Genomic DNA, 20,042 nt, shown 5'->3' on the forward strand with positions numbered 1-20,042 from the left:
GGGAGCGGGACTGATGGTGTTGGTAGGCCGGGGAGCCAAGGAGCAGCGCTCTGCCCTGGTGCCTCCCCGTTACAGGAGGAGGAGGGGCCACGTCTGGGCACTGCCTGGGGAGAACCAGGAGGGAGAGGGACGCGTGGTGCTCGTGAGGGGCTGCGGGCGGCCTGGCTGGCACCAGCCTGCTCGGGACCACTGGATCACGCAATATGGTGCTGCTCGTGTGGTGTGGTGCTTGGAGAGCGGCTGCGGACGGTGTGACCAGCCCGCCCGGTGCCACCGAACAAGCCCATATGGTTCTGCTTGTGCACACTTGTCCCTTCCAGCTGCCGGCGACAGACACCCAGCCCTGATTTTGCCAAACAGATTTCGCCCAACAGATTTTCGCTCAACAACATTGTCCCCTCCCGGCCACCGTCCGGCCCCCCCCCCCCCCCCCCCCCGGCGCTTCCGCCCTTCGCCGGGCAGGCGGCTGAGCCCCGCCGCCGCTCCGCCACCCGGAAGCGGTTCCCGGCAGCGCTTCCGGCGGCGGCGGGAGGCCGCTGAGGGTCCGGTGCGGCCCCGCCTCGCCCCCGGCCCCGGCCCCGGTCCCGGCCCCGGCCCCAGCATGCGGGGCCCTCCCGCCCCGCCCCGCCGCCGGCCCGCAGCCCCGCCGCCTCCTCCCGCTCCCCCGGCTGCGATGTGACCGGGGCTCGCCGCCCGCCGCCGCCCGGTGAGCGCCGGCCTTGCCCCGGTGGGGCCCGGGTTGGGATCCGGGGGGCCGCCGGGGGGGGGCCCGCCGCTCCTCTCAGGGCTCCCCGGGGCCTGCGGCTGGGTGCCGGGGGGCGGCGGGGTGAGGTGAGGCGCCCCTGGATCGCCAACCGTTCCCTCGGGGCTTCCAGGGGGGCTGCAGCCCTTAGGTGCGCTCACAGCACGCTTGCACGCTACAAAAGCCACGCTAAAAAAAACAGGTGTTTTCTTCTAAAAATAAATAAGGAGGTAGCTCCTAGTTCTGTTGGCTGGTTAAAGGCAGGCGGGCCTGCAAGCGACGCTGTCGGTTTAGAAGGGATGGGTAGGAGCAGTCTGTAGGGAGAGAGGTAAGGCGGCGCGTCCCTGACGCGAGGTGTGTGCTTGGTGTGTGCTCCTAGCGATGGAGGCTCCCTACGATGGCACCGAGGTAACCGTGGTGATGGAGGAAATAGAGGGCGCCTACACGTACGCGTCGCCAGTGCCTTCGAAGAAGAAAAAGAAATACAAAAGTCCGGGTGATCACGGAGAAAAAGCCAAAAAGCCTAGGTGAGTTCTTTCTGCCTTTGTTTATTTTCTGTCTTGAGTGTGGGGGCAATTTTGCAGCCTTGCAGCAGAACACTTTTATAAAAAAATAGCGTGACACTTTGGGCTCACTCTGGTGTGCCTTTATGAGTGCTAGCAGCGCTTGATCTAAGCTCTGTGTCCTCTAGAACAATTTGCCTTAGGCTCTTTTTCCTTACTGCAGAGGTTCTCATCAGAATCTTGATTTTTATTTGGTTTTAAAAATGCCTTTGGTAATAGCAGTGAATATAACACGCTTATAATTTGTCCTTGAGACCAGTGTAAATCTTAGGAAGTTCTTTCTCCAAAGGGGTTGCTGTAGAATGAGATTAATGCTTGTGTCTGGTTGCATTTCAGATCCGCTTACCTCCTGTACTACTATGACATTTACTTGAAAGTACAGCAAGAGCTGCCCCACCTCCCTCAATCTGAAATCAACAAAAAGATCAGCGAGAGCTGGAGGTTGCTCAGCGTGGCTGAAAAAAGCTATTATTTGGAGAAAGCCAAGCTAGAGAAAGAAGGATTGGACCCGGTAAGTCTCCTTTCCTGCAGTTCTTTCTCGTGTGAGGAGAGGGAGAGGCCGGTAGCTGTAACTGCCGTGGCTCTTAACTGCTTACACAGCACTGGCGGTGGGAGAGTCGTTCAGCTGCAGATTCCCGTTTGTGTTTCTGCTTTACGACCGCCTGTACAGAAGCAGTGTGTGAGGCAGTGGATTTCTTTCTTTTGCCTTCTGTTCAATCAAGGGATCGTGTTTTGAAATTGAGGACGGAGATGTCTGGTATCTGCTGATGGGAACGGTAGTTTCTTGTGTCATGTCATCAGGGTGATGGGTGGTAAAGTGGATGATAAAAGCAGCGCTGAGAGGGACTGCGGGCTGTCATGTGGAGAAGTTCCTAGCCAGCTCTTTCAGGAACCCGTTTGAGCTTTAAGATCTAAAATACTGAAAAGGATAGAGAAATGACTCCGTTCCTTTTTCCTCTTTCATTTATTCCGTGCTCTGTTCTTGCCAACAGAACTCCAAGGTGTCCACTCGAACTGCAGTAGTTCCAGACATTCCAGGTTTCCGTAAGATTCGTCCTCGCTCAGATTATGTAATTATTCCCAAAACCACTCTTCAGGAGGACAGGAGCCGGCAGCCACTGGAACTGTGTGTGACACAGGGTCAGGCAGCACGTGGAGGCTTGACAGCTTCCACCAATATCATGAATGTCCCCCGTGATGCTGTGCAGAACATCCTTTCTGTGGACTCGAGCCACGTTGGCGTTTCTGAGCAGTGCATCGCCATCGAAGGACTGTCGGAAGAGACTGCTTCCTTTGGTCAGTCAGAGCCTGTGGAAGAAGTGGTGGCATCGGAGGTTCTCTCTCACTACGTTGGGCCCGTGACAGATAAAGTGGCTGGGGACGTCCTCTTGGATGAGGCTTCTTTGGAAATCGAAGGGCAGCCGTATCAGACGACTCGGGTCGTTATTGAAGAGACTCTAGTTAGCAGCTCCACGGACGTCCCCAACGGGAGCATCGCTGTGGCCCGTCCCCAGGTTTCAGATGGTGTGTCTGTGGTGACCGTGGTGACTGGGAGGGTGAGTTACTCTAGGGACCCTCCGAATCCCGTCAGCTTCTCGTGCGAGATGTCTGACTGCTGTTTAACATGTTTTACTTGAGATTCTCCGTGGCTGCAGGAGGTGTTGCGCAGCAGTGTGGCAAACAGCAGCTTTCTGACCTCGGTGATTGCTGCGTCTCTGCCTCCAGATTCTCTGCTATATGCTGCTATCGCTTATGATAGGTGACTGATAGAGACTTAAAAAAATATTTCTTTTAACAATAATTCGGGTGGCTTCTGCAGTTGGACTACAAGATTCTGGGGTGAAGAAACAGGTTACCTCTGTGCTCGTGAGAGCTGTTTTCTTGGCTGCAGAGAGAAGGGAGTTTTAAGTTGAGGTGTTAGGGATCTGTTACAGAAACATTATGCTGTGAAGTTTTGGGTCTGCTGTTTTCAGCTTCAAGTTGAGAAGAGTTTGATGATTTCCAGAGCAGACCTGGTAAGGCTTTTGAAACAATCACTCTTCTTTCCCGCTTTCTGGTCTCATCAGTCCTCAAGATACACGCTCAGCAGCAGTGTTCACAAAAGGGTGGGACGCAGGCCACTTTGTGTCTTGTCTTCTACATGTAATTTCCCTTTGATTTCGTTTTAGGATACTGAAGAGAGCACTTCCTCCACACCTGCTACACAGTTTATTATGTTACCTTTACCAGCTCACTCCGTTGTGGAGAACCCGACGTCAATTAAGTTGGTAAGAAGTTCAGTCTCGTGGTATTTCAAGATATGGATGTATTACCGTAGGGTTGTCTTAAAGATGGTAGAGTAGGAAGGGTTTGATCATGGTACAGTTATTAAAGGTAGTCCAGTTTTAACTCATCAGATCAGTTGATAGATTTCTTGTCCCTGCCTTTACACCTTGTGTATTCTAATGGAGCTCTTTGACTTATAGACCTTCTGCCTTTTCCCTCAAGGAGTTTTTGGAAGCAGATGGGAGTACATATCGCTATCACAACCCCTCTGGCTAACAGCAGTTCCTTTGTAGCCTTTTTCAAGGTCTGTGTAGCCTTGTATGGCCTCTGCTTGGAGGCATATCTGTTTCATAAAATGCCAGTGTCTATCCCTTCGAGGGCAAGAATCCTCTCTTGTGACAGGAACACGTGAACTCCCCAATCATGTGGTGGCTGTCACTTTCCCCACGTGATGGGAGAGGAGCAGTAACCTAAGATTTTGAGAATCCCTGGAGAAAAGTTCATGTGGCTTGTTGCGTGAGGAGCAGTGCTGTTATTTCTCTAATCTCACCGCTCTGACCACCTGTATTTCTGTAATCATTGAGAGACTTCACCATGCAGCCAGCACAGCAGCTTCTTGTGGTGTGTAAGTTCGCATGAAGTCCTGTTTTCTGGGTTCTTTGTGCTTCCAGCTGGTGGAATGCTGCAGGTATTTATATTGATACCTAGCATGGTATTTGTCCAAGTGTCTTAGGGAGAATGGAGATGCATCGGGTTTTTGTTCCTGAGAAGAACCTAGCTTAACTTGTCTTTTCCTTAATGGTAGCACTTGCATTTCTAGGAAAATCAGCCCTAGTTAGGGACTTACGGCACAACAGCTCCCTCAGGAGTGGCAGGTACAGAATTTTGAGAAGTGCTGTGCTGACTAAAACTCTGTGTGTAGGTGTAGTAGTCCTGGCAAAGACTGGTTTAGCTGTCTTTATGAGCAGCGGCTGGTGGTGCTGCTGCTGTTGCAGCAGTTTACTGTGAGTTACGGTAAAGCACCGGGGAGTACTTTAGCACTACACAGAACAACAAATTACCTTACTGATGAAAAATACCTCCACGAGTGTTTGTCTTCGGATATTGTCACTCTGACATGAATGTATTAATTGCATATCGCCTCACTGTGGACTGCTGTTTGAATCATTTCTATGTTGTCTTATTAAAAGTCAAATTCATAGGAGAGCTGTTACGTCACCGAAAGCATAAGGTTAGCTTCTCCTGTAGGTTATATGCATTGTTCATCTCTGCTCTGCAATTTGATCCAAGTTCTGGTAATACTGAAGGTTTGTGTACAGACTGAACGCTTGAATTCAGCGTAACTACGGCGCTGAGTCACTGATACAGCTGGGTGTTGGCTCGTCGGTGAAATGAATAATAGCAGAGGGCTGGCAGAGTTGCTAGATAATGTTTGTGAAGTGCTTACCGGGGGGAACAAGGGAGTGATGAGCACAGCTTGGTGTTTTTTCCAGCTCCGTAGAGAAATTCTTGGCGACTCTTGTTTCAGACAACCACCTATACTCGCAGGGGACATGGGAATTGTACCAATCCTGGCTGCTCCTTCACTTATGTCACCAGACATAAGCCACCAAAATGCCCAGCATGTGGGAACTTCCTGGGAGGGAAATGGATCCCGAAGGTAAACTTGTTTTCCCTTCTTTTTCTCTTCAGACAAAAAGCGCTGTTTTTATGAAAGCCTGTGAAATTTCTAGGCCTGTGTTTGAAGTTATTCTACAAATTGAGATTTTTGTGGTGATCTTTCAACGTGGTTTTATCAACAGAAAGAAAGAGTAAATCTGAGCAATGGTAGGTGTGTGATCATTTGGGAGCCGTATGATAGTTGGTTTAGTGGAAGCTGAAATGTTGGGTATTGTTGGTTCGTGGCTGTGTGTCTGATTGTTCTCGATGTTCTGACCTTTGGAAGGAGATTTCCAGATCTTGGTGTAGTTGTGGGCATGGTTGTTGAATGGAAAACTTTTTCTCCAACTGATACGTACGATACTTAAGTTACTGGAATCTCCACTAGCTGTGTACAACAAGTAGTTGCTCCTTAAACCTTGGCAATGTGAAGGTAGTTACCGAGCTCTGAACAGATGTGTTCATGAAATTTGTCTGGAACGAGGCCCCTCAGGCCCAAATTAAAGGATGTTCTCAGTGTGAAAATTTGTTCTGGCTGTTAAAATTTCAGTGACTTTGTGTGCATTTGTCCTGAACCGATGTGTCTAGATTCATTAAGCATTTAGGGGGAAGAACTTTCTCAGCACACAAACTGTAGAGTCTGACCCGATGGCTGAGCTTACTGTGTGCTGGGATACAAACAGCAACGATATCTTTTGTGCTGTAAACCTGCTGAAGTAGATAGATGGCTAACTGCAAAAAGGTCTTTCTGCCTGAATATGGCATGCCTGCTCTGTTAAATCCTACGCTAATTTGAACTGAAACATTTTAGGGGGAAGGTTTTCCTTCTGTCTTACAGCTATATGCTGCTCTTCTGGGAACATGCTTGCGTAAACAGTTTCATTTATTCTTATGGTGTCATGCCTTGGAGAAAAACATGCAGCAGCATTTTTTTTTTTTTTTACTGGTAGTAACATCAGTAGGACTGAAACTAAGTGAATACATACCTTCCTGTTCCTTAAAAAAGGGATTATGTTAGAAGATGTCTGGTTTTAGAAACCTAGAATATTCTGCCGAGCATAAACTCTTGAGAAAGCTTAGAATCCATGTGTTTATCACACCAGAAACTCTTGATTACTTCTCTGATAGGATTTGTTTATTACCAGCTCAGTGCTCCATCTTACCCTCATTGACCTCAGTACACAGCTCTTGTAGCCTTAGTCTTGAAGTTAAAACTTCGCTTAAAGCTGAAAAACCGTCCTGAGCAATTCTGTATTTCCTGACTCCCTCAGATGCATGCCTTTCTGAGTGCTTCTACACCCCTTTGCACTTCACTGCAATTTAATCCAAAAGATGCAAGTTCTGTATCTAGCTCCCCTTGGTTCCTCAGTAGCATGGAAGAACAGACAGCATCAGAGAGCTGAAGATAGGAAAGGGGAGTGTAGGAGGTGGGCCCTCGTTCCAGAGGGTGGCCGATGAGTTTGTGATGTTGACGCTAATGGTGATATTTAAGAGAGTTTAAGGAAGACTGATTTTTCAAAGTAAAATTGTCAGGAGGCTAGATAAAATGTTAACAGGGACTTTCCGGTTGTAGAAGATGATGTTCCTGCTCTCCCTTGCAATTCATTGCTTAAACACTCAGGATTTTGCTGTTTTGATCCAGCATTGAATAGGCCATGGCAAACCAGGCTATGTGAACCTCTGAAATGTGCTCTTCTTCTTGTTTCCAGGAAAAGCAACCAAAAATCAAACCTGAGCCAAATTCAGGCACTTCTCTGAAAACTCCGGCAACTAAAAGAGGTCAGCAGTCAGTGCTCACAGAACCGGCAGCTGTTTGTGAGAGCACCTCGAAGTCTGCCCTGGAAAGCTCTGAAGCGGTCAGCCAGCTGCTGAATGCTGTGCCTGCTGGGGGGCAGATGCAGGAGACAGAGTGGGAGGAAGTGATCATCTCTGAGGCTCACATTCTTGCAAACAGCGTGCTTGGTGAAGACAGAGGGACTGCTGCCAGAGTGATGGTTGGTCAAGAGAGCCAGCCACAAGGAGACTCTTCTACAGAGCAGGCAGAAAAAGATAGCGTAGGGCTGGGAGCGCCGCCGCCCTCTGAGGTGCTGAGTCCAAATACCTCTGCAAAAAAGCCAGCGGGGTGAGTTACAGGAGTGTGTGATGTCTGATGTGTGCTGATGGAACAAATCCAAGAAATTGAAGGCTGTTGGCAGTGCTTCGTGCAAGACCGTCTGTGTCCTGTCTGCTTTCTGCCACTTCAAGATCGTTCTTTTGAAATGGTTTTGTCCATCAAAGTTGTTTTTTTTTTTTAAGTGACAACGAAATTGTCGTGGTAGTCACAGGGCAGATGTATCTTTAGCACTATTTCTCCTTTCTACTGCAATAGCTGTGATTATTGCGCTAATAAAGCACAGGAGAGAGGAGAAAATTGAGGGTGAGAGGGAAACCATGGAATTTTTTTCCAATTGTAGCTCTTGTCTTTTAGAATTGATGCTCCAGCTGCTGCACACAAAGGGCAAGAAGTAAAGAGTAAACCAAGACCGAAGCCCTCCTTGCTGGCTGCAGCAAGGCCCATGCGAGCAATTCTGCCCGCACCAGCCAGCGTGGGGAGAGAAGCCAGCACTGAGCAGGCTAGCAAGAGACAGGCGTTTGCAAACACTGGTAAAAATACTGGTTCTCTGGTATGCTTTGGGAGTGGTTGTCTTTCCTCTCTGTATTGAAGTGGTCTTTGTCAAATACTAAGATGTGTCTGAAGGGAGATAGTGAGCTATCCTAGGTTTAAAAAAAAAAACACCCTCGATTTCTTTCTAACCAGAAGGGCAGGTAAATGGGACATGAAACACCTGCTTGTGTCACTTCAAGTTCAGAGGAAGAAAATCTCATGTGACTCTGGTTTCATTTACTGCAGAAGAAAACAGGACTTGTTTTTTCTTATCTAACCTGCTGCGTTCTTTTCCTTCTTCAAGACAAGCATCCCCTGGTGAGAACGTCAGGCCTGAAGCCCAGTACACTGAAACAATTGGGTCAGGCAGTTCTGCAGCCACCAAGTGCTGAGGAACAAAAGGTATCTGTGGCTTGTTCTTCGAATGCACAAACCTTTCCTTGGGATTATTTTCCCCTAATGAGGGGTATGAGCTGAGTGCTGAGAAATAGAATATGAGAATGTAGCACCCTTACGATGATGGAAGTTGTGACCAACAGTTTTTATGAGATGGCTCTGAAGCAGTGTGAGTGCTGGATGGCCAGGAGCAGGAACTCAGCTGAGGGATGCTGTTGGACAATCCTTTGTCCGGCTGCTTTGAAAACCTCCTGGTTACTTCCAGAAGATATTTGAGGATCTGGTGGTGGTTTGGGAATCTGACACGTAATACTGACTGCTGAGGGAGTCTGTTTTACCTGTGAAAGATGATTGAGTAGGAAGTAAAGCTTGCTAAGATGCTGGAATACTTCTACCTGAATTTTAAAGCCTTAGTATGCAAAACAGCACGTTGTAGTCCCCTGATATTAAATGAACATTACCAGATTTCCTGGGGGGAAAAATGCTAATAGGTATTTGCTTACAGGATGTGTGTATTCAGTAGTAGGTGTCTCATGGGTGTTCTTTTATTTGTTTTTTTTATTTCTGCTTTCAATCTCTAGCTCCACAGCACTTTGCCCAACAGCGCATCGCAGGTTAAAGTAGTGGAGGTCAAACCAGATGTGTTCCCTTCCTACAAGTACAGCTGCACTGTAACTTTGGTGAGAATTTTTTAGGTGGTCTGAGTTGCACTGTGGGGATTGTCATCTCTGGGATGAGGTTGTTCTGTGGCTTTTGTTTTACTGACTTGCAGAAACATTATCCTGTGTTTAATGTGACCATTTTGTGCTGTATATGTCATCTGTTGACTTAATCTGGGCTCTCTGTGCCGTGTTGCAGTCATGTTTGGGACCTTGTTAAGACATGGATTTTTCTTCATACTCTGGCACAATTTGCATCGCCTCCTTGAGCTAAGTGGGGAGGTTCAGTGGTTTCTGAATGAGTTTACTGTGTGGAGTGTCTGTGGTCTCTGGGATTTGCCTCAGAGCATTTGAGTACTGGTTAAAATGTTACGTACAAAGTGATAGGGCCTGCTTTTTAACCTTTACTCTAGGTGTTATAAAATGGGGAAAAGCATATAATAGTCAAGTAGAGTATTCTACAGTCATGTTAGCATGTAGAAGTCAAGGTCAACAAACATCATTTTTGTGTCCTTCCAGGATTTGGGACTGGCAACGTCACGTGGCAGAGGGAAATGCAAGAACCCCTCGTGTAGTTACGTGTATACAAACAGGCACAAGCCACGAGTCTGTCCAAGCTGTGGCTACAATCTTGCCAAAGACAGAGCTGAGAAAACAGCAAAATCCCTGGTAAGGTTCGGAATGGTTTGTCTTTCAAACCAATATTGTGGAGTGGGTGGGGAAGTATCTTAGTTTGCAGGTTCCCATGGGAACATGTTAATTTTCTTTTTCCGTTATGGTAAGTCTGTTTCTAACAATAATGTCCTACTGAAAATACTTGTGACCATGTTTTTACTGTTCAGCTTCTGCAATGGTGGTGTTTGAGGCTCAGAGTGAGACAGACAACACTCAGTTCTACCACTGGATGTCTCTGTAGCTTAAAAATGCTTATGGTATGTTACTACATGCTGGGGAAATCACCCCTGAAGTCACATTTGTTGTGTCAGCTTTGTGGAACTTCAGACTTCATCAAAAAACTTCCAAGCATGCTCTGCTTTGTGACCAGTTTGTGACAAATGTCAACGGAGTTAGTACATCTTGTATTAGAGCTTCCTATTTTTAGGGGTTTGTAGCGCGACTTACTTCCAGCCTGAAATTATTTCTGGATGTAGTATTTTCATTCTGTTGTAGCACGATGTTGTTCAAGATTTCTTCTGTTCTTGTACTTGGATGTAAATAGCGTATTGTGGATTTTGTTTTGTTTGCTTCCGAGGTAATCTGTTTTTTTCCCCAAAGTTTCAAAGTTTAAAAGTTTAGCTTTTCTTGTACAGGATTGTTTTGCCATTTAAAAAAAAAAAAAAAACTGTCCTGTTCTTAGCTGGGATGTCCACTCAGCATTTAGACAGACAACTGCGTTGTAGTCTGTGCAGTAGTTTTACTCTTTCGCTTGATTTTTTTAAATTTTATTTTGAAGTACATAACTTTGTATATTAAAAACATAAAAAATAAACAAACTGAAATGGCCTGTGTGAAATCCACACGTAAGCAGATGTGTAGGGAACAGCAGTACGCTTAGCTCAGCTTGCATTCTGAGAGGCATGTGGCTTGTCTCTTCCTCATTTTTTAAAAAAAATTCTGGTTTTTAGTTGTGTTTAACATTCCTATCACACAGTTTGTTGTTGGCTCTGCTTTTGGACTGATCTTTTATCTCATTGCTAGACTAGACAGAAAAACAGGTTGAAATGTTAGCAGAAGGGTTTAGGTGATCAAACAGCTTAGCTTGTCTGTGTTCTCTCTGTTCTTCTGCGCCACCTGGAGTTCAGTTATCCTATGCTTGTGCACCTGTACGAAAGAACTGTGGCTGATCGATTGTAATAGATTGGTGTATTCCATACATTGCAACCCCTAGTTCTAGTTTAACACTTGTCAGTCCTAGCACCTGTACAGTGATGCAGGTTGCCATGGTATACAGGAGAATGTGCCTGATAACTTATGGAGAAAGGCAGTGGTGATTGCCAGGTGTATTGAAATGTTTGTATGCCTGCTGATGGTTGTTCTCCCCTTCCTAATCCTCAATGCCTGCAATAACAGTCCAGTACAGTGATAAGTCTGTGGTGGTTTAGCAACATAATTGGAGTTCCTGGAAAGTCTGGGCTGTAACGAAAAATTTTAGGTGAAGTAACTTAGGCTTGAAGCTACTGTCTGCGATCACTGATTGAGCAGAGAAGTAGAAATCAAGTCTACTGGGTACAGAGGTTACTGTGATTCTCCTACCTCTTGTGACTTTTCTGGACTTCTTTATATTTCATCTTCACACATGCCTCACTGAAAAAATGTTTTTTTTGTTTTTTTTTTTTTCTCTCTAGGAGGTCAGTCCAGGCCAGTCTGACGTGCTGAACACCAGCGAGCCCTTAACCCCATCCCAGAAAGAGATCCAGCGCCAATCCACCCTGCAGTTGCTGCGCAAAGTAATGCAGATCCCAGAGAATGAATCAGAACTGGCCGAGGTCTTCACGCTCATCCACGAACTGAACAGCTCGCGGCTCATCCTGTCCAACGTGAGTGAGGAGACAGTCACCATAGAGCAGACCTCCTGGTCAAACTACTATGAGTCTCCATCTGCGCAGTGCCTCCTCTGTAACAGCCCATTGTTCAAAGGGGGACAGAAGTAAGATTCTGTTTTAGACTTGTGACTTTTTCACCCTTGTGCTGGTGTTCTGTGTTAGAAGTATGCCTGAAATAATACTTAGTTTAGCTCCAATATTGAGGCTGGTGTAAGTGACAGTGAATAATCTACGTGTCTGTGGAAAAGGCTTAGCTTGATAGCTGTAAGGAGTTTCTGTTTCTCTTGTACTGTTTAGTTTGTCATAGTTACCATTTCCGTACAGCAAGAGAGCTTGATCAAAGACTGGCTGCTAAGTCTAGATGTAATTTTTTCTTTGAAATGGAGTCTTCATTACTCATCCCCTCTTTGTTTTCTATTCTGATGTTTTTGAGGCTGACAGGCAAAATTGTGGGATTAGAGATGTGTGTTGTGTGATTTCCCTTTTCTCTCTTCCAATCTGAATGTTTGCTGTGTGGATCTTTTTGCTTATGATGTTTTCATTCTTTTTATGGTTTAGCGTGGGCTTGAGTGAATCCTTTTTGGAACCTATACCCAAATTGAAACCTGAAAGACTCTCAGAAACTACTAGTGTACAGGCTGGATTACTTTACCTAGTTTTGTGTAAAAGCCCGTAGGGTATCTCCTCACTGAGTCTGCCAAACATCTTCCTGTTGCCTAAAGCCTGAGCTCAAACATTTCCAAAACAAAATGTCATGTAGTTTACTACTGTGTTTCTCTTTTCTGGAACCAAGAAGATTTTCTTGGTACCAGTTAAGGGTGTTTGATTTGGTCAGGCTAGTACTAACTGAGAATCTTCCAGCAGAGATGCTTTTTATATGTAGTCATTTTTGCAGGTGAGTGCCATGTTGTACCCTGTCCCTGACCTTATCGCTTCCAAACTGTGCATTGTAAATCTTCTGTGCTGCTCTGCTTTGCAGTGCTCTGAGTGTAGGACTCTCACATGTGCCTGCATAGGCTCTAATTAAGCTGCTGCCAGTGGGAAGGAACTAGCTTTGGATTTAATTCCTATTTTCTCAGGTGGACAGTTACATTTCTGCTACTAAGGCACAACTGGCATTTTCCTGTCTGAACTTCCTTCTTTGGCAGCCTGGTTGTAAGGGAGGCGGCCTTTCAGAATACGTGTGTGCAGGGACAGACTTGGGCAGAATGTGTCACTAGTCACTGTTGGCTGCTCTGCAGCAACAGGGCTGATGCTGCTCTCAGGGCAGCTGAGGCTGTAGCTTTTCTTTACCTCTCAAATCCTATGCACTCAATACGTGGAGCTGGAGAAATTCTGTAGTGCTGTTAAAAGAATGTGAACAGTGACCTGACTGCCAGGGGAATCCGTTTAAAAATGAAACGTTTTTTTGTGTTGTGAATTGAGGTGAACTGGCTTAGACTGACATGCTAACTGCAGTCCTGGACTGAAAAACCTGTTGGCTTAACCCTGAGCTGTCTTTTGCTTGTCTGTTACAGTTCCCTTGCTGGTCCTCAGGAGTGCTGGCTGCTGACAGCGAATAGATTACAGGTGGTTACAGCTCAGGTCAAACTGTGCTTGAACCTTCAGTGTCTGGCCCTCCATAGCTTCATGGATATTTATACAGGTAGGAAAAAAGTGAGCATACCAACTTACAGCATGAGTACAGATTAAACCCTTCAGAAGCCTTGGGACTATATCAGGACATTGTCATTGTACAGAAAAGTCTCTGGCATACCCCACTGTATTAAACTCGAATTATTTTTTTCCTTTAATTATTCTGCTGTTTCTGTAAGTAAAGCTATATGTGTGAGAAAAACATGCATGAATACTTTGAGGAGCACCATACCTTGCTTCGTTGTTATAGGTCTCCTCTGTCTAAGTACAAAATGCTGGGTTCTGTGAGGCAGTTCATAGTCAAAGACATCTCTGCAGTGCTTTATTTTTTAGCATTGACTGGTGACAGCTGAGCAGCAGTCACTGTGGGCTTCCTGCAAGGCAGCATGGAGCCAAGGAGATAGATTGGCTGTTGTTCCTTGTAGCATTTTTAATTTAAAGACAAGGCTAGAAAGTAATTTAATCTTGCTAACATGCAAAGGGAATAGTCACATAAGCTCTATTCAGCTGTTTTCATTGATCCTCTGAACTGTACTCATAAAAGTGTTTTGCATATCATTAAGAAAGGAATATGTTTCATTGTGAGGAATATCTGGAACCCGACAGACAATAACTGTCTTGTTTTAACTGCAGGCCTTTTCAATGTGGGTAACAAGTTGCTAGTGAGCCTGGATCTTCTGTTTGCAATCCGAAACCACATTAAACTTGGAGAGGATCCCAGAGTGGCTGTTGGCAATATTCTCGACTCCGTTCAGGAGCAAACTGGTGGGTTTTCCCTCTTTTTTTTTTTTTTTTTAACCATAACACACCAAACTTTGTGACCTGCTAATGATTGTTAGGTTGTAAAAACGGGAAAACCCACCTCTTCTGGTGTGGTGTGTTTCTGTTAAATCACTTCCTAAACCCAACAATACCTCTGTGACGAGTTCTCTGTAGCAATTCTCTGGAGGACAGGATTGTTTTTATTCTGCATAGGAGAGGTTCTGCTACCTCTCTACTGTCTTTAGGAAGTGAAAGCTGTAACAGTGGCATGTTCTCCTTTCAGAAAAAAGCCTGAGCTCTGATGAGCAGGCTCAGCTCCAGGAACTGCTGTGCAATGGCTACTGGGCCTTTGAATGCCTCACTGTCCGGGATTACAACGATATGATCTGTGGAATCTGTGGCATAACCCCCAAGGTAGAAATAGCCCAGAGGAATGTGGAAAATGTCCTGGCATTGAAAAACATAGAGGTAAGCTTTTCACAAACTTCGCATCCTGTTCAAAGCAGATCATAATGACTTTTGCTGAGTCTGGTCTTTGTAATGCATGGTAATTATACGAAGCCTTTGTGACCAGTTTTCTGCTGATGCTTGACAAGAGGATGTGGCTGGAGTGGTGATGCCTGCACTTCCTCTTAGAGGTGTTTCAGGAAAACAAGATCTTCTGTCTCTGGACCACAGCTTTGGTCCAGTAGCCTCTGATAGTGGGGATCTTTTTTGAAATTTGCTGGACTTGGCATTCTTCCTGTGATACGAAGGAATCTTTCTACCTTTTTTTTATTGTTTTCTCCCAACAGCAGTTTCCTTGAGGTGCTGTTTTCCCTAATGGCATAAAAATGCCCTAGTAGTAGTATGTAGCACATCTGGCTTTTATGTCAAATAAACAGTTTGGACTTTCGCTCAAAGAAAAGTGATTGTGGGGAACTCCAAGACAGAATAGGAGCCTGATGTCATCCTGTTATACTTGGCTTGAGCACGCTTCTGGGTAGTCCCTGTGCCTTGAGTGAGCCTGACACAAAATTCTTGAATGAACTATGGTTATTTGTGTTTGACCAGTGTGTTTCTTGCTCTTTCTAGTTTACTTGGCCAGAATTCTTGGCATCAAGTGAAGTGAATGTGGAAGACTTCTGGTCCACAATGGAGACAGAGGTGATTGAGCAGGTGGCTTTTCCTTCTAGCATCCCCATCACAAAGTTTGATGCCTCTATTGTTGCTCCTTTCTTCCCTCCACTGATGAGAGGAGCAGTGGTGGTCAATACTGAGAAGGACAAGAACCTGGATGCGCAGCCAGTGCCAGGTAATTGCTGAAGTGCTTGTTAAGAACTACTTGTTGTGGTGATGACTTGAGTATTTTGGTGATGTTTAGAGGTGTATGACTCTATAAAAGGTATGTCTGCTGAGATAAGAGAAGACTTCTGGGAGCAGTCCGCCTGTTCTCAGGATACTGAGCAGCTTGAGCTTTGACCTGCCCAGTGAATCTTGAATACACTGCTGTGCTCTGATGCATTTGAAATATGGGGGACATGAGAACACTGCACCCTGGATGAAATAACATGGTCTCAGTGCAGAAGGAAGCAAGCACAACCTGAATGCCAGTCAGTATTGTTTCATGTTAGACTGATTCTTGCTGCTGTAAAAGCTGCAGACAGTGCTTGGTATCTCAGAAGGTGAATAAGTCTTCAACAGGATGTGAAAAAAGCTTAGGAGATGGATGTGTTAGTCCTGATCAGTGTTGTCAGCATTCAGTATATTCAGGGCATGGACTGCATGTAACAAGAAGCCCTAAGAAGAATAAGCTCAGATGAACAAGAGCTAAATTCAGTCAGCACCTGGTTCCTTTAACATTCTAGGTATTAGATATTCTGAAATTTGTGTAAACTGGCTTTGTAAGTTTAACAAGTACGCGAGTTGGCTTTGCAGTGAGGGTTACGGCTGTCTGTAGAGAGCTGAGCTGCAGAAGGGCTACGTGGGCTTTCGTGGGAGTGGAGCTACAGAGAAAGAACCAGGGAGGAGATGTGAATGGCAAGCGTGGAGCTGCTCCGTCCAAAAGCAGCAGTCACGCTTCTCTGTGATCTGCTGTCGCTTGTTTATACTCACATCAGTCCAACCAGTTAGTTAAAGGTTATAAGCAACAGCCTGAACAAGTGCTCATGGAGCCTGCAGTTCTCCTGGGCTCAGTCTGCTCAGAGGCAACCTCACTAGCAAAGGGTTAGAGCAAAGTGCGGGCCGTGGCTCGCTTTGCAATTAGCACTGTTCACAGCTTTCTCTTGCTGGCAGTTGACTGTGCAGTCCCTGCTTCTGCAGTCTTCAGAAGAAATTACTTTGGTGACTTCCCTTCCTGAGAAAGAATGCTTAGACTTGTTTCCTGCCTTTGCAGGTAATGGGAGTGCCTTGGTGAGGCTACTTCAGGAAGAAAACTTCAGGCTTGAGCTGATAAGCTCCTACAGCGAGGAAGAGCTGCAAAGCTTTTTGACACAGTGTGACATCCCCTGGGAGGCTTCAGATACAAAGGTAACGTCTTGTTTACCCACATACCACTATTTAGGAATGGAACTGTTTGTCACTATCTTCCCTTAGTTTACACTTGCCATGCTAGATTATACACTTCTCATCTGACTGTACCGGGGCAGGAGTGGGTTAGGAATGAGCACCTGCAGATTATAGGATTACTAACACATTGTGAAAGAAATTGAACTCTTGTAGGCTGGGAAAAAAAGGAAGCCCGTAATTACCATTTCCATATCAGGTAATTGCTTGTCATCCTCGTGGTGCTGACTGCGGGATTAGGTTATTGGACAACATGCAAGTTAAGATTTGGAAGTTCTTGTCTGCAGCCTGCTCCCTCTTTTGGAGAGTCTGTTAGTTTGTCATGTACAGACTTTCTCTGGGGCCTATCTTTTCTAGGACCAGCTCTGTTACTCCCTCCTGGCTCTCTATGACTTTGTCCAGAATGGGACAAGCATCAAACCAGCTTCTGCTCATCACACAGGAGGAAAAATCTACAAAGTGTGTCCACATCAGGTGAGAAAGGCCGGTTCTTACCTTGCTATTCGCTGTCAGCTGACTTAGGAGCTCCCTCATGAAACAGAAAGAGCGGAGTGGGTCCCTCTGCGCCTTGGATGAAACACACTGCCTTGGGGGCTTGGAGTGTGAGCAGTCCTGCAAGATATCTCACTATCGACTAGTGATCTGAAACCTGTGTCTGATGTTGCTGCTGAGGTGAAGTTCTGCACAGGATGAAGTGAATGTGTCCGATGAGGAAAGAAAATCTTTAGAAAAAGTGGTTGTCTGGTCACTGCATTGTCTGGAATACCTGAAAGGAAGCTGAATTTATTTTTCTTAAATTCTGATATTCTGTTTGCCACTAATCCCTTTCTTTCCAGGTTGTGTGTGGCTCAAAGTACGTAGTAAGAGGAGAAAACGCACGGGATCACGTGGACCTGTTGGTTTCCTCACGTCATTGGCCTCCGGTGTATGTTGTCGATACGGCCTCTTCGGTGGCGCTGTGTGCAGACATCTGCTGTCCTGACCTGGCTTCCCAGATGTGGGGCAAAAACCAGGGCTGCTTCTCTGACCCTATGGATCCCCCAACGGTTAGTTGTGTCCACCTATGTTGTGACTCAGCTTTGCCGGTGCATAGCTCCTGAGCAGAGCTGAAAGTGTTGTGTTGCCTGTGCTGTATTAGGTTCGCACTCTTTAATGGGGAGAACTGTGCTGGAAGTGCATTGTAGCAGTTCAACTCATGAACTTTGGAGCGTGTAGCTTATTTTGTCACAGCAGCTCCTCTCAAACTGCTGCTATTTCTTGAGAAACGGGAGAGGAAGAAAGCTGCTAGCACCCTGGGATTATCTCTGAGGGCATAAAGGTGGGGAACGTATAGAACCACCTTTGTGGCATTCAGGGGAAGCATAACTTGGCCCTCCCCCTGTCCCAAGTTGTAGATCTGGTTGGAGTTGAGCTGAACAGTAGTTTTATATCGTGCTTCTTAACTGTGGGGAAGCTTGTTGTTGTTCTACCTGGTGTGCATCTCTCTCTCTCCCAGTACGTGTCCTGCCCTGAACTGTTAGACCAGCACTACAGCGTAGACGTGACTGTGGCTGAGCACTCTGTTCAGCACCCTATCACCAAGTCAGCAGCACGCCGAATTGTTCACGCTGGTTCGGAGCAGAACAGTCACCAAGATCCAACGGCTCGGCACCACTGCATCTCCCTGTGCCGGGAGCTGGAGCCTTACAACGCCATCATTGCCGCTATCAGTGACAGCAAAACCAGCAACGTCCGCCAAAGGCCCATCACCTTTGAGAATGCCACACATTATTACCTCTACAACCGCCTCATGGACTTCCTCACCAGCAGGGAAATCGTGAATCGACAGATCCAGGAGATCGTACAGAGCTGCCAGCCGGGGGAGGTGGTGATTCGGGATGCTCTCTACCGGCTCGGAGTGGCCCAGATTAAAACAGAAACGGAAGAGGACGAAGAAGAGAAGCAGGAGGATGATAAAGACATTGCTGAGTAACAAAACAGCCTGTTGGTTTCTCGTTCTGGTTGTGTGGACGGGTGGGCTGAGCCAGCTTCTGCAAGGTTTGGGCAGCTGTCTGGCTTGAGAATTTAATTTTACAGGTTGGAGGTGTGATTCCGGTGGCTTTGACTGCTGTTAATGACCAAAGAGCTGTGTGCTTCCAGCGTGTCATAAGTGCTGCCATGAGTGGGTCTGCCACGCTCCTTGCTGAAGGCTGCAGTTCCCTCCCAAGGTGTGCAGTGGACCCACTCTTCGGCTGCGTGAACTGTTGTCCTCCCTGCAGCTGGTGAGTGGAGAAGCAAGAGGCATTTCTGGTAGCAGGGAGTACGCGTGGTCAAGTGCACAGGTTTCTTAATTCTGAATCTTGCTTGCTGATTTCTTTGTGCATATTGGTGGCAGGGCTGGGGGTGTGGAAGCAGTCACAAAAGGCAGACAGCTAAGAATTCTCCTCAAAACGTTCAAAACAGATGAGTGTAGGACACTGATTCCTGCTTGGAAATCCTGCAGAGCTCTTGTGTTGGCTGCAAAGAGTCCGTAGTTGAGCAGGAGGAGCCACCGTGCAGCTTTAAGATGCCCTGTGTGGGGAGCCTCTCTGGAGGCTGTCCTGTATCCAGGATGGTGAGTACTTTGGCTGCAGGTTTCTGGAATTATTTGTTCCCTCACATGAGCACTAATAATTTAGAAGCTGAAACACATAGCAAGTGAAGGGTGTTCTGTGTGGTAAGGTAAGAGTTGATCAGGTGAGCCCCGGGGAATCGAGTTCATTTGGGGGATGTATGAGGTGATGGCTGTGGAAACAGGAAGGACGTTCAAATTTCTATGCTGTCCTCTTGGACGCTTTTTTTTTTTTTTAGTTGTTTTGTTTTGTTTGAGGACTTGAATTTCTGTTATTCTACTCTTAGAACTGAATCACAAAGACAGTTTGTGGGATCAAGGAGAAGCAATGAATGCAGGGTCACCAGAGTGAGCAGAGCTCTGTAGTCCTCCCTTACAGGAGGCCCTGGGTGAGTTGCATCCTTGTGTGCAATCGCAGCACTCTGTCAAGTGTCATATTTGCCCTGCCTGTGTCCACACAGCACTTGTGGCTTAGAGGAGCCTCTTGCTGCCCAGGTTGCTTTCTCTGCTCCTACAGCATGTCTAAAGAACGTTTATAGGCTCTGGTTATAAAGCTGTGTGTTGCCTGCTGTGAAGCTGTTGCAGGCAACAAAGCTGAAGAACACATTTGCTGTGATCTGGAGAGGAGGGGGATGTTGAACTGCTAAGTTGCCATCCGGGGAGTTTATTTTGTCTGAGTGAGCAGCGGGGAAGATTCAGAGGCTTGTGGTGTGGTTGAAAACTCCCTTCTGTGAAGGGGAACCTATTGAGTACCGTACTGTAAAAGTAAATGTATTAAGTCTGAGCAAATGCAGTAATTACGGCTTGGGGTTTTTCTGTTAAGAATATTAACTTATTATAAGAGATGTTAGTGACTTTTTCAGTCAGTGATAAAATTTAATAAATTATCTCCAATTTTGGGGGTGAAACTGTGGCCAAGTGAGTTGGTTTTTTGCCTTCAACACCTGGAGGACTGCAGTGGGAAAGGGCACAAATACGGTTTGTGTGTAAATCACGCTTCCAGTCTGCACTACCATGGTGGTAGCAACAAGCCTGGTTTT

General features: G+C 46.3%; 1 protein-coding gene across 1 annotated transcript; it reads left to right on the forward strand.

The window, feature by feature from the left end:
- Positions 1 to 530: 530 nt before the first annotated feature.
- HMGXB3 (HMG-box containing 3) lies at positions 531 to 19,915 on the forward strand. The gene is made up of 20 exons (XM_066977307.1): positions 531 to 706; positions 1,122 to 1,269; positions 1,642 to 1,816; positions 2,298 to 2,861; positions 3,474 to 3,572; positions 5,099 to 5,230; positions 6,939 to 7,351; positions 7,697 to 7,872; positions 8,178 to 8,275; positions 8,851 to 8,949; positions 9,448 to 9,597; positions 11,274 to 11,575; positions 12,989 to 13,116; positions 13,740 to 13,871; positions 14,152 to 14,336; positions 14,943 to 15,162; positions 16,243 to 16,376; positions 16,770 to 16,886; positions 17,249 to 17,458; positions 17,908 to 19,915. Exons 2-20 carry the CDS (start codon positions 1,124 to 1,126, stop codon positions 18,382 to 18,384), a joined length of 3,957 nt encoding a protein of 1,318 aa, XP_066833408.1. The 5' UTR covers positions 531 to 706; positions 1,122 to 1,123; the 3' UTR covers positions 18,385 to 19,915.
- Positions 19,916 to 20,042: the final 127 nt, after the last annotated feature.

The sequence above is a fragment of the Anser cygnoides genome, chromosome 14 (assembly GCF_040182565.1).
Source record: "Anser cygnoides isolate HZ-2024a breed goose chromosome 14, Taihu_goose_T2T_genome, whole genome shotgun sequence".
In the NCBI taxonomy this organism is placed as follows: Eukaryota; Metazoa; Chordata; class Aves; order Anseriformes; family Anatidae; genus Anser; species Anser cygnoides.

Coding starts and splice junctions, on each gene's coding strand:
- HMGXB3 (XM_066977307.1), top strand. CDS start 1,124: ATGGAGGCTCCCTACGATGGCACCGAGGTAACCGTGGTGATGGAGGAA. Junction 14,337..14,942: donor TGGCATTGAAAAACATAGAG/GTAAGCTTTTCA, acceptor TGCTCTTTCTAG/TTTACTTGGCCAGAATTCTT. Junction 16,887..17,248: donor ACAAAGTGTGTCCACATCAG/GTGAGAAAGGCC, acceptor CTTTCTTTCCAG/GTTGTGTGTGGCTCAAAGTA.